At 46.8% G+C, this 12,835-nt stretch overlaps 1 protein-coding gene across 1 annotated transcript in view; it reads right to left on the reverse strand.

The window, feature by feature from the left end:
• Positions 1-336: 336 nt before the first annotated feature.
• CIMIP6 (ciliary microtubule inner protein 6) overlaps positions 337-12,835 on the reverse strand; it is a 41,004-nt gene continuing 28,505 nt past the window's right edge. The window contains exon 5 of the mRNA XM_078851946.1: positions 337-852. Coding sequence (XP_078708072.1) covers positions 841-852 — 12 coding nt within the window. The 3' untranslated portion in view covers positions 337-840. The remainder of the gene's footprint in view (positions 853-12,835) is intronic.

Consider the following 12,835-nt stretch of genomic DNA (forward strand, 5'->3'; position numbering starts at 1 on the left):
GAGCTTCTATGGTAATTCCTCATGGTAGAGCTCCTTACAATGCCTCCAAAAGTCACTGCACATATTGGAGACTCAAGTGCAGATTCTGGGCGGCAGCACTAGGAACTTCTGTGGTTTAGTATTCATTGTGCGTATCTCCCAACATGTCAGTATGTACTATAAAGGATTCTCTTCATATTTTGGAGTCTTTGGCTCCTCATGAAGCATCTGATTGTTTTAAAAAAAATCTAACATCAAACCTTGCTTTGCATAGGCATTTATTAACTACATAACATGGGGCCAAATCACTTCCATATACACCCCATGCTGAAACTCCTGGGAGAGTGCTAAGGGGGCAGAAAGCTCCATGGGGATCCCTTGGAAGAGTTCCTTGTTGTATCATTATGGCCTGGGATTTCCCCACTCACCCACCTTGAATGAGTCAGGAGGCCTAGTCTCAAAACAGGAGGAATGAACAGATCACTACAAAATTGCAGAGAGCCTGGGACACTGGAGCCATGGCTGGTGCAGTGCAGCTATCCTAATAGGGATCCCTCCTAGCTGTGGTTAACCTGGGTCCCGCACTGCAAAGGGGGCTCCATGGAATAGCTATAAGGCTGTATTACTTTTTCTCATGAAGCTGCACAGATGGGGGTGGAGGGTAGGTTGCTAGTATGTCAGCAATATGAGATCAGTGAAAAAAGTAGCAACCTCATTGGTAAGCACCTGTTCAGAGGGGATTGACATCACAGACATGTCATAATGGCATTATGGCTTCCATTTTTATTATTTCTCCTTCTTAGCAGCACAGCCATCTCAAGAACATCACCCACCTGCTTCACTCTTACACTTGTTCCTCATTCAGTGCAGAGCCTGTTTCAGTTGGGAGCAAAGGAGGAAAAGAAAACCTATTAGAGGTAATGCTAAAGAAGATGACAATCAATAACATAGGAAGTGTTTCATGTACCGCATGCTGGTTAATACTATCAAAGGACTCCATGGTTGTAAAATCAAAAGGTTTCTAAATTAAGAGAACTATTTACAAAGCTACTGCAGTGACATTCCAGCCATTTGCACACAGACTGACTGCAAACTCTTCCTTCCTACAACCTGTGCTCCTACCTCCAAGTTTCATACAGGTTGCTACAGTAAAAGAACCAAGAAATGACAGCGTCAAAGTGAGCATCTGACAGTGTCAAAAGCAGACAGATTAATGAGAAGTATGAAACAGAGAGCCTTAGAGTTATGAAGGAAGGCAGCATTAGTGAGTTTGTGAGCGCAGTTTCAGTGGCAGAGATATGGTGGAATCCAGAGTGGAGTGGATCTAGGAAGGAGTTGAAGGAGAGGAAATCGGAGCCCTGAGCATAGCCAGCCCATTCAAAGAACTTGGAGATAAAGGGGAAAAATGTCATGGGACAATAAAGAAGGGAGGCACGGGGTCAAGTGAGGATTTCTTCAGGATACAGAAAACAGCCTACTTGGATTCAGAAGGGTGGGAACCAGAGAGAGTGACTGAATGAGATGGGGAGGGTGGAAGGGAGACTAGGAGCTGGAAGAGGATGAGAGAGTTGACAAGGTGAGATGCTTGTTGTGGGTACAAACATGGAGACCTCAATGTAGAACACAGGTTTAGATGAGGGATCAATCCAGAGAGAGAGAGAAAGAACTGTAACAAAAGAATGGCTCCCATCAGCAAATCTTAGAACACCTGTGAGTGAGTCTGACTTGCTTTTATGCCATGGAGACAAGGAAAAAAAATTCGATAGTTCACAAATCTTAGCCCATACACCAAAACTTTTGTGTTGATTGTTATGCAATCTTGTCTTACATCGTCCAACTGCTGTATCTTAAGTCTGATTCCCACCTTGGGGAGACATACATACACTAGCTCCACTCAAGCTAATGTGCTAAAAATAGAAGTATGACTGTGGTGGCCAGGGCAGCAGTTGAGGCTAGCCCCCCGAGTACGTACCCAAGGGATCGGATGGGATTGTACTTGGGTGGCTAGTCCAAGCTACCACCTATCAGTCATGACCATGGTGCAATTTTTAGCATGCTTGGTCAAGCAGAGCTAGCATGTCTGTTTACCCAGGCTGGGAATCACACCTCCCAGCTGTGTTGTAGATGTACTCTTGGATACTAACTTCTTGGGGCAGGGACTGTCTTTTTGTTCTGTGTTTGTTCGGTGCCTACCATGTGACTTGGACTTCTAGGTGATACATTTTTCAGAGTAACAGCCGTGTTAGTCTGTATTCGCAAAAAGAAAAGGAGTACTTGTGGCACCTTAGAGACTAACCAATTTATTTGAGCATGAGCTTTCGTGAGCTACAGCTCACTTCATCGGATGCATGCCGTGGAAACTGCAGCAGACTTTATATATACACAGAGAATATGAAAAAATACCTCCTCCCACCCCACTGTCCTGCTGGTAATAGCTTATCTAAAGTGATCATCAGGTGGGCCATTTCCAGCACAAATCCAGGTTTTCTCACCCTCCACCCCCCCACACACAAATTCACTCTCCTGCTGGTGATAGCCCATCCAAAGTGACAACTCTTTACACAATGTGCATGATAATAAAGTTGGGCCATTTCCTGCACAAATCCAGGTTCTCTCACCCCCCTCCCAAAAACCACACACACAAACTCACTATCCTGCTGGTAATAGCTCATCCAAAGTGACCATTCTCCCTACAATGTGCATAATTAAGGTGGGCCATTTCCAGCACAAATCCAGGTTTTCTCACATCCCCCCCACCCCCATACACACACAAACTCACTTTCCTGCTGGTAATAGCTCATCCAAACTGACCACTCTCCAAGTTTAAATCCAAGTTAAACCAGAACATCTGGGGCGGGGGGGGGGGGGGGTAGGAAAAACCAAAAGGAAATAGGCTACCTTGCATAATGACTTAGCCACTCCCAGTCTCTATTTAAGCCTAAATTAATAGTATCCAATTTGCAAATGAATTCCAATTCAGCAGTTTCTCGCTGGAGTCTGGATTTGAAGTTTTTTTGTTTTAAGATAGCGACCTTCATGTCTGTGATTGCGTGACCAGAGAGATTGAAGTGTTCTCCGACTGGTTTATGAATGTTATAATTCTTGACATCTGATTTGTGTCCATTTATTCTTTTACGTAGACTGTCCAGTTTGACCAATGTACATGGCAGAGGGGCATTGCTGGCACATGATGGCATATATCACATTGGTGGATGTGCAGGTATACGAGCCTCCGATAGTGTCGCTGATGTTATTAGGCCCTGTGATGGTGTCCCCTGAATAGATATGTGGGCACAATTGGCAACGGGCTTTGTTGCAAGGATAAGTTCCTGGGTTAGTGGTTCTCTTGTGTGGTATGTGGTTGTTGGTGAGTATTTGCTTCAGGTTGCGGGGCTGTCTGTAGGCAAGGACTGGCCTGTCTCCCAAGATTTGTGAGAGTGTTGGGTCATCCTTTAGGATAGGTTGTAGATCCTTAATAATGCGTTGGAGGGGTTTTAGTTGGGGGCTGAAGGTGACGGCTAGTGGCGTTCTGTTATTTTCTTTGTTAGGCCTGTCCTGTAGTAGGTAACTTCTGGGAACTCTTCTGGCTCTATCAATCTGTTTCTTTACTTCTGCAGGTGGGTACTGTAGTTGTAAGAAAGCTTGACAGAGATCTTGTAGGTGTTTGTCTCTGTCTGAGGGGTTGGAGCAAATGCGGTTGTATCGCAGAGCTTGGCTGTAGACGATGGATCGTGTGGTGTGGTCAGGGTGAAAGCTGGAGGCATGCAGGTAGGAATAGCGGTCAGTAGGTTTCCGGAGAGATCCACTTCCTGGACACTACAGTGCTAATAAACAATGGTCACATAAACACCACCCTATACCGGAAACCTACTGACCGCTATTCCTACCTGCATGACCCAACACTCTCACAAATTAAATTTTTTTAAATGTATGAAGAGGTGAGCTCTCCATATTGGCCCTGCAAGAGCTGGGTTGGGCAGGTAGGCCCATTCAGCTAATTAGGCTACGAACAGGAGAGCTTTAGGCTGGAGGCAGCTGGTTGGAGAGAGGTTCACCTGCGCAGAAACAGGCAGGACCTAGAAAGCCAGGTAGTGAGTGGACCTGCAGACTAGGCAGCTGGGAAGGGTAACAGAAAGGCAGACAGCAGTCTCTCTCTGGGAAGAGGGAGAAGGGTTTTGGAGCTGGTACACTCAGAGATAGAGAAGGGGAACCTGCATGGTTGGAATCAATCATAGAATCATAGAATATCAGAGTTGGAAGGGACCTCAGAAGGTCATCTAGTCCAAATCCCTGCTCAAAGCAGGGCCAATCCCCAATTTTTGCCCCAGATCCCTACCCAGTTCCGTGTGTCCCTGCAGCTCCTAGGGGGAGGGGTGGCTGGGGGGGCTCCTTGTGCTGCTCCCACCACAAGCGCCAGCTCCGCAGCTCCCATTGGCTGGGAACCGCAGCCAATGGGAGCTGCAGGGGAGGCACTTGTTGGGTGCAGGCAGCACATGGAGCCACCTGGCCCCTCCGCCTAGCAGCTGCAGGGACATGCCAGTGGGAGTTAGGGAGCCCCCCACCACGAAGTAAGTGCCGTGCTGCACCCCAATGCCCTGCCCCTTGCCCTGAGCCCCCTCCCACACCCAAACTGCTGCTCCCGCCCCAGGGGCTGGCAAGACAGCACCGGCCGCTGCAGAAGTCACTGAGGTCATGGAAAGTCCGAATCTGTGACTTTCTGTGATCTCCATAACAGACATGCAGCTTTATTTATGCTTACTGTGAGGCCCAAATCCTCCCATCCAGCACAGAGATCAAATTCAAGCTATCAGTGGCAGGTGAAAGGGAAGGAATACTCCCCAAATAGAGTGGCTGCCACTGCAATAGTGGCTCCTGTGGCCTGGCTCTAATGCACCCTATCTCAAGTAGGCTCCTCCTACCCTGCTCCTTCCCAGTGTGCTGGTATTCAGGAAGCTTCCAAAGAGCAGAGCTGCACACCATGCCGAGGCCATACACCCCCTATAGAGCCTCCATTAAATCCTGTCCCCCCCTCCGCCCCCTGATGCAAATGAACCAGAGGGAGTAGGATTTGCTCCTGTATAAAATGTCTCATGATAGCTAAAATAGTGTTTGACCAAAAACCCCTGACATTGGTGACCCAGCTGTGGTGAGACCAGATCTGCAACTAGGAAATTAATTTATAGGAACAATCAGTTTGTTGAAATTATATAAGTTTGAAAGTAACTGTATTACAAGCTAGCGAGCATATGAAACTGGATACTAGCTGAAACCTCCCTGCCACAGGACAGAAAAAACAAAATGTTAATAAGCACCTGCGACAAATCTTCCTCCTCTTCCTGCCTGTCCTCTCGCTTCTCTAATGTAGTCTCTTCTGTACATCCGTGAGCAGAGCTACTGGAATGACAACTTAAATTAAACATTCCCCCAAATTATTATTTGTATTACTGTATCACCTAGAAGAAAAGGAGGACTTGTGGCACCTTAGAGACTAACCAATTTATCTGAGCATGAGCTTTCGTGAGCTACTGCTCACTTCATCGGATGCATACTGTGGAAACTGCAGCAGACTTTATATATACACAGAGAATATGAAAAAATACCTCCTCCCACCCCACTGTCCTGCTGGTAATAGCTTATCTAAAGTGATCATCAGGTGGGCCATTTCCAGCACAAATCCAGGTTTTCTCACCCTCCACCCCCCCACACAAATTCACTCTCCTGCTGGTGATAGCCCATCCAAAGTGACAACTCTTTACACAATGTGCATGATAATAAAGTTGGGCCATTTCCTGCACAAATCCAGGTTCTCTCACCCCCTCACCCCTCTCCCAAAAACCACACACACAAACTCACTATCCTGCTGGTAATAGCTCATCCAAAGTGACCATTCTCCCTACAATGTGCATAATTAAGGTGGGCCATTTCCAGCACAAATCCAGGTTTTCTCACATCCCCCCCACCCCCATACACACACAAACTCACTCTCCTGCTGGTAATAGCTCATCCAAACTGACCACTCTCCAAGTTTAAATCCAAGTTAAACCAGAACATCTGGGGGGGGGGGGTAGGAAAAACCAAAAGGAAATAGGCTACCTTGCATAATGACTTAGCCACTCCCAGTCTCTATTTAAGCCTAAATTAATAGTATCCAATTTGCAAATGAATTCCAATTCAGCAGTTTCTCGCTGGAGTCTGGATTTGAAGTTTTTTTGTTTTAAGATAGCGACCTTCATGTCTGTGATTGCGTGACCAGAGAGATTGAAGTGTTCTCCGACTGGTTTATGAATGTTATAATTCTTGACATCTGATTTGTGTCCATTTGTTCTTTTACGTAGAGACTGTCCAGTTTGACCAATGTACATGGCAGGGGGCATTGCTGGCACATGATGGCATATATCACATTGGTGGATGTGCAGGTATACAAGCCTCCGATAGTGTGGCTGATGTTATTAGGCCCTGTGATGGTGTCCCCTGAATAGATATGTGGGCACAATTGGCAACGGGCTTTGTTGCAAGGATAAGTTCCTGGGTTAGTGGTTCTCTTGTGTGGTATGTGGTTGTTGGTGAGTATTTGCTTCAGGTTGCAGGGCTGTCTGTAGGCAAGGACTGGCCTGTCTCCCAAGATTTGTGAGAGTGTTGGGTCATCCTTTAATTTGAGAGATTTAAAAGACTGGGGCTATTCACTTGGAAAAGAGATGACTAAGGAGAGATGTGATAAAGACCTATAAAATCCTCCTCCCGGTTTCACCTCACATCTTTATCTCCCTCTTGGACTTCTTGGCCATTTTTCTGGGCTCCTTATGGGCTCCGACCTCTTCTTTTCTCTTGGCTCGGACCCTTGTGCTTTTCCTGGCTCTCTTTCATCATGCCCCCTTCCATGGTACAGTCCATCAGTAGTCCTAATAGTCTTCCCATTCACTGCCTCTGTTCTATGCCACATGCTTGGTAGCTGGTAGGGGAACCCGGACCAATCCTCTTCTGTGGGTTCCAATTCAGGGAACCTCAGCTCAGCAGCACTGAGCTGCCTCTCTGCCCCCACTGCTCGTTCCCTGGACTGCTTCCTACCACGCTGGTTCCCCTTCTCTCTTTGGGTGTACCAGCTCCAAAACACTTCTCTCTCTTCCTAGCCCTGGTCTACACTATGAGTTTAGGTCGAATTTAGCAGCGTTAGATCGATTTAACCCTGCACCGTCCACACAATGAAGCCATTTTTGTCGACTTAATGGGCTCTTAAAATCGATTTCTGTACTCCTCCCCGACGAGGGGATTAGTGCTGAAATCGACATTGCCAGGTCGAATTTGGGTTAGTGTGGACGCAATTTGACGGTATTGGCCTCCGGAAGCTATCCCACAGTGCTCCATTGTGACCGCTCTGGACAGCACTCTGAACTTGGATGCACTGGCCAGGTAGACAGGAAAAGCCCTGGGAACTTTTGAATTTCATTTCCTGTTTGGCCAGTGTCGCAAGCTGATCAGCACATGTGACCATGCAGAGCTCATCAGAAGAGGTGACCATGGAGTCCCAGAAATGCAAAGGAGCTCCAGCATGGACCGAACGGGAGGTACTGGATCTGACTGCTGTATGGGGAGACGAATCCGTGCTATCGGAACTCTGTTCCAAAAGACGAAATGCCAAAATATTTGAAAACATCTCCAAGGGCATGAAGGACAGAGACTATCACAGGGACCCGCAGCAGTGCCATGTGAAACTTAAGGAGCTTAGGCAAGCCTACCAAATAACCCAAGAAGCAAATGCCCGCTTGGGGTCAGAGCCCCAGACATGCCGTTTCTATGATGAGCTGCATGCAATTCTAGCGGGTGCCCCTACCACTGCCCCACCCCTGTATATGGACTCCTGCAAGGGGGAGTCTCACGCAACAGGGATGAGGATGATGATGAGGGGGAGGTTGAAGATCGCGCACACCAGGCAAGTGGAGAAACCGTTCTCCCCGAAAGCCAGGAACTGTTTATCACCCTGGATCAAATAACCTCCCAACCCAGGCTTCTGGACCTTGAAGGCGGAGAAGGCAGTTCTGGTGAGTATACCTTTGTAAATATAATACACGGTTTAAAAGCAAGCATGGTTAATGATTACTTTGCCCTAAAGACTTGGGATGCATTAGCAGCCAGTACAGCTACCGGAAAAGTCTGTTAACGTGTCTGGGGATGGGGCGGAAATCCTCCAGGAACATCTCAATGAAGGTGTCCTGGAGGTACTCCCAAAGCCTTTGCAAAAGGTTTCTGGGGAGGGCAGCCTTATTGTGTCCTCCATGGTAGACACTTTACCACGGCAGGCCAGTAGCATGTAGTCTGGAATCATTGCATAAGAAAGCATGGCAGCATGGGTCCTGGTGTTTGCTGGCATTCAAGCAACATCCATTCTTTATCTCTCTGTGTTATCCTCAGGATAGTGATATCATTCATCGTCACCTGGTTAAAATAGGGCAATTTTATTCAGGGGACATTCAGAGGTGGCCGTTCCTGCTGGGCTGTTTGCCTGTGGCTGAAAAGAAACCATTCCCACTGTTAGCCACATAGTGGGGGTAGGGGTGAAGTGATCATCCCAGAGAATTGGGTGTGGGGGGAGGTTTAGTTAGGTTTGTGCTGTATGTTAACCTGAAAACATCAGCCCCTCCTTTTAAATGGCCAATGTGTCTTTTTCAGTTTTAATCTCCCTTTTTTTCCTCCCACAGCTGCAAATGTTTCAAGGCTGCGACTAGCATCTCTGTCCCAGAGGCTAGCACAGATAAGAAGGAAAAAAAATGCACTTGTGATTAAATGTTCTCTGAGCTCACGCAGTCCACCCAACTGAAAGAGCCCAGCAAAATGAGTGGAGGCAAACAATGGCAGAGTCCAGGAAAGCACAAAATGAATGTGAGGACCGGAGGGATGTGCGAGAGGATAGCTGGCTGGAGCAACAGGAGAGGTGGCAGCAGCATGATGAGAGGAGGCAGGATGCAATGCTGAGGCTACTGGAGGATCATACTGATATGCTGCGGCGTACGGTTGTGGTGCAGGAAAGGCACAGACCGCCACTGCAGCCCCTGTGTAACCAACCACCCTCGTCACCAAGTTCCATAGCCTCCTCACCCAAACGCCCAAGAACGCCATGGGAGGGGGGGTGGGGGGGCGCTCCGGGCACCCAACCAGTCCACCCCAGAAGACTGCCCAAGCAACAGAAGGCTGGCATTCAATAACGCTTGAAGTGCAGTGTGGCCTTGTCCTTCCCTCCTCCCCCACCCAGGCTATCTTGGCAGTTATCCCCCTATTTTTGTGATGAATTAATAAAGAATGCATGAATTTGAAACAACAATGACTTTATTGCCTCTGCAAGCAGTGATCAAAGGGGGAGGGGAGGGCAGGGCAGTTGGCTTACAGGGAAGTAGAGTGAACCAAGGGGGCGGGTTTTCATCAAGGAGAAACAAAACAGGACTGTCACACCGTAGCCTGGTCAGCCATGAAACTGGTTTTCAAAGCTTCTCTGATGTGCAGCGCTGTGCTCTTCTAATCGCCCTGGTGTCTCGCTGCGCATAATCAACGGCCAGGTGATTTGGCTCAACTTTCCACCCCGCCATAAACGTCTCCCCCATACTCTCACAGAGATTGTGGAGCGCACAGCAAGCAGTAATAACAATGGGAATATTGGTTTCGCTGAGGTCTAACTGAGACAGTAAACTGCGCCACCATGCTTTTAAATGTCCAAATGCACATTCTACCAACATTCTGCACTTCCTCAGCCTGTAGTTGAGCTGCTCCTGACTACTGTCCAGGCTGCCTGTGTACGGCTTCATGAGCCAGGGCAATAAGGGGTAGGCTGGGTCCCCAAGGATAACTATAGGCATTTCAACATCCTCAATGGTTATTTTCTGGTCTGGAAAGTAAGTCCCTTGCTGCAGCTGTTCATACAAACCAGAGTTTCTGAAAATGTAAGCATCATGTACCTTTCCTGGCAATCTCATGTTGATGTTGGTGAAATGTCCCTTGTGATCCACCAGTGCTTGCAGCACCACTGAAAAGTACCCCTTTTGGTTTATGTACTGGCTGCCTTGGTGGTCCGGTCTGAAGATAGGGATATGCATTCCGTCTGTCGCCCCACCACAGTTAGGGAACCCCACTGCAGTAAAGCCATCCACTATGATTTGCACATTTCCCAGAGTCACTACCCTTGATAGCAGAACATCAGTGATTGCGTTGGCTACTTGGATCACAGCAGCCCCCACAGTAGATTTGCCCACTCCAAACTGATTCCCAAATAACCAGTAGCTGTCTAGCATTGCAAGCTTCCAGAGGGCTATTGCCACTAGCTTGTGAACTGTGAGGGCTGCTCTCATCTTGGTATCCTTGCACTTCAGGGCAGGGGAAAGCAAGTCACAAAATTCCATGAAAGTGCCCTTACACATGCGAAAGTTTTGCAGTCACTGGGAATCATCCCAGACCTTCAACACTGTGCGGTCCTGCCAGGCTATGCTTGTTTCATGGATCCAGAATTGGCATTCCACGGCATGAGCCTACCCCATTGCCACCAGGATGGCCAAACTGCCAGGGCCCATGCTTTGAGAGAAGTCTGTGTCCATGTCCTCATCAGTCTCGTCACCGCACTGCCATTGCCTCCTCGCCTGCTTTTGCAGGTTCTGGTTCTGCATATACTGCTGGATAACACGCATGGTGTTTACAATGTTCATAACTGCCGCAGTGATCTGAGCAGGCTCCATGCTTGCCATGGTATGGGGTCTGCAGGAGAGCAGAGTGGCAGCAGAAGCAGTTGTTCAATGACGATGGTATGCAGACCTACTACACCGTCTGCTGCCAGGACACAACAGCTGAGTGGGCTGCACACTTGCCGTGTTATGGCGAGACAAGAGCAGCTGAGCAGAGTTGCAGCAGAAGCAGCCCTGCGAGACCACCAGGAGAGCAGAGTGACAGCAGAAGCAGTGGCTGACAACCTGCGAGGTAGATTCATAAGAGCAGAAGAGCAGAGTTGCAGCGGAAGCGGGAGCCCATGAGAGACAACATGGAGAAATTTGCTATCGAGACAAGAGCAGGAGAGCAGAGTGGCAGCAGAAGTGGTGGTTCGATGATGACAGAAGTCCTACTGCACTGTCTGCTGAAAGTAGTATGGCGCCCGCATGGAAAAAAAGGGCAAAACGATTGTCTGTCGTTGCTTTCCCGGAGGGAGGGGCAACTGACGACATGTACCCAAAACCACACGCGACAATGTTTTTGCCCCATCAGGCATTGGGAGCTTAACCCAGAATTCCAATGGGCGGCGGAGACTGTGGGAACTGTGGGATAGCTACCCACAGTGCAATGCTCCGAAAGTCAATGCTAGCCTCAGAACTGTGGACGCACTCCGCCGACTTAATGCACTTAGTGGGAACACACACAATCAACTGTGTAAAATCGCTTTCTAAAAATCAACTTCTATAAATTCAACCTCATTTCGTAGTGTAGACATACCCCTAGAGTGACTGTTGTCTGCCTTCCTGTTACCCTTCCCAGCCGCCTAGTCTGTTGGTCCACTATCTGACTTTCTAGGTCCCGCCTGTTCCTGCGCAAGTGAGCCTTGTTCCAACGAGCTGCCTCCTCCCTAAATCTCTCTTATTTGCAGCCTAATTAGCTGAATGGGCTCACCCTGCCAACCCAACTCTTACAGAGCTAGTGTGAGGAACTCACGCCATCCCAGCCGCTTTCTACATTTTATACTAGTGTTGATAGTTAAGATTTAGCTTCCTATAGCCCAATGTGGCACCTTTTGAAGTCAATGGAAGTTTTGCCATTGGCTCAAATGGGAACAAGCTCAGTGCATTAAGTAAAATTGTCCCATATATCAGCTCTGGTATATTTCAGTGGGTAATTTAGGAAATAGGTGGTTCCCATCTTTTTCAGACCAACCTATTGTCCTGATGCCATGGACCCAGTTATTGCTCTTTTAAATTGGTGTTTATCTATTATTCTATCGTATGAATGGCAATGGGTAACTTTGATAGAAAGAAGAGATATTTTCAAAGTATTTATAAAATAAATTTAAAGACAATTTCCAGTTAAACAAAACAATATTCTTTTCCGTATGTATAATAGCTAGTAAAATGCTTTCACTAATGCTTGAGACAAACAAAAAGTATCATTAACGGAAAAGAAATTTGTTAAAGCAACAAGTGTTCAATGCACAGGTAATGAAGTGTGGGCAGATGGTAGAAGTCCCAAATTGCACAGCGGAATGTACATGGTCAAAGGAGCAAGATGGCTAGAGCAAATCCACAAAAGAAACTTAGAACAAGTTTAATATATTCAAAAGGTAGCTTTCAGATGGAAGAATTCATCAGAAAGAATATAAAATACAGGTACTCAGGTGTTAGTGAACTATATAGATACAAAATTATGTATTTCTAGCTCCACTGTTGTGTGTAAATTGAGTAGAACTATTAACTACTTCAGTTAATGATGGTCTTTCCTTTAACTATATCCTTTACCATTTTAGTATTATATATTTGGATAATTTAATATATCTATAAGGAGTACTGGTGGCACCTTAGAGACTAATCAATTTATTTGAGCTCAAATAAATTGGCTAATCTCTAAGGTGCCACCAGTACTCTTTTTCTTTTTGCAAATACAGACTAACTCAGCTGCTACTCTGAAACCTGTTAATATATCTATATACACAAACACACTATTTGTTCTGTGTATCAAGTTTGATGGTTTGTTTTGACACAAACAGTCCTGTTTTAATATAATGGAAACTGTTTTATAATATGATGTAAGAATATCTTTGCCTCTAATGATTATTTACCTAATTAAGGGTATATGGAATTAATTTACTCAGACTGCAATTGATGCAGGTTACAGAAACTTTGAT

The sequence above is a fragment of the Lepidochelys kempii genome, chromosome 3 (assembly GCF_965140285.1).
Source record: "Lepidochelys kempii isolate rLepKem1 chromosome 3, rLepKem1.hap1, whole genome shotgun sequence".
Taxonomy (NCBI): Eukaryota; Metazoa; Chordata; order Testudines; family Cheloniidae; genus Lepidochelys; species Lepidochelys kempii.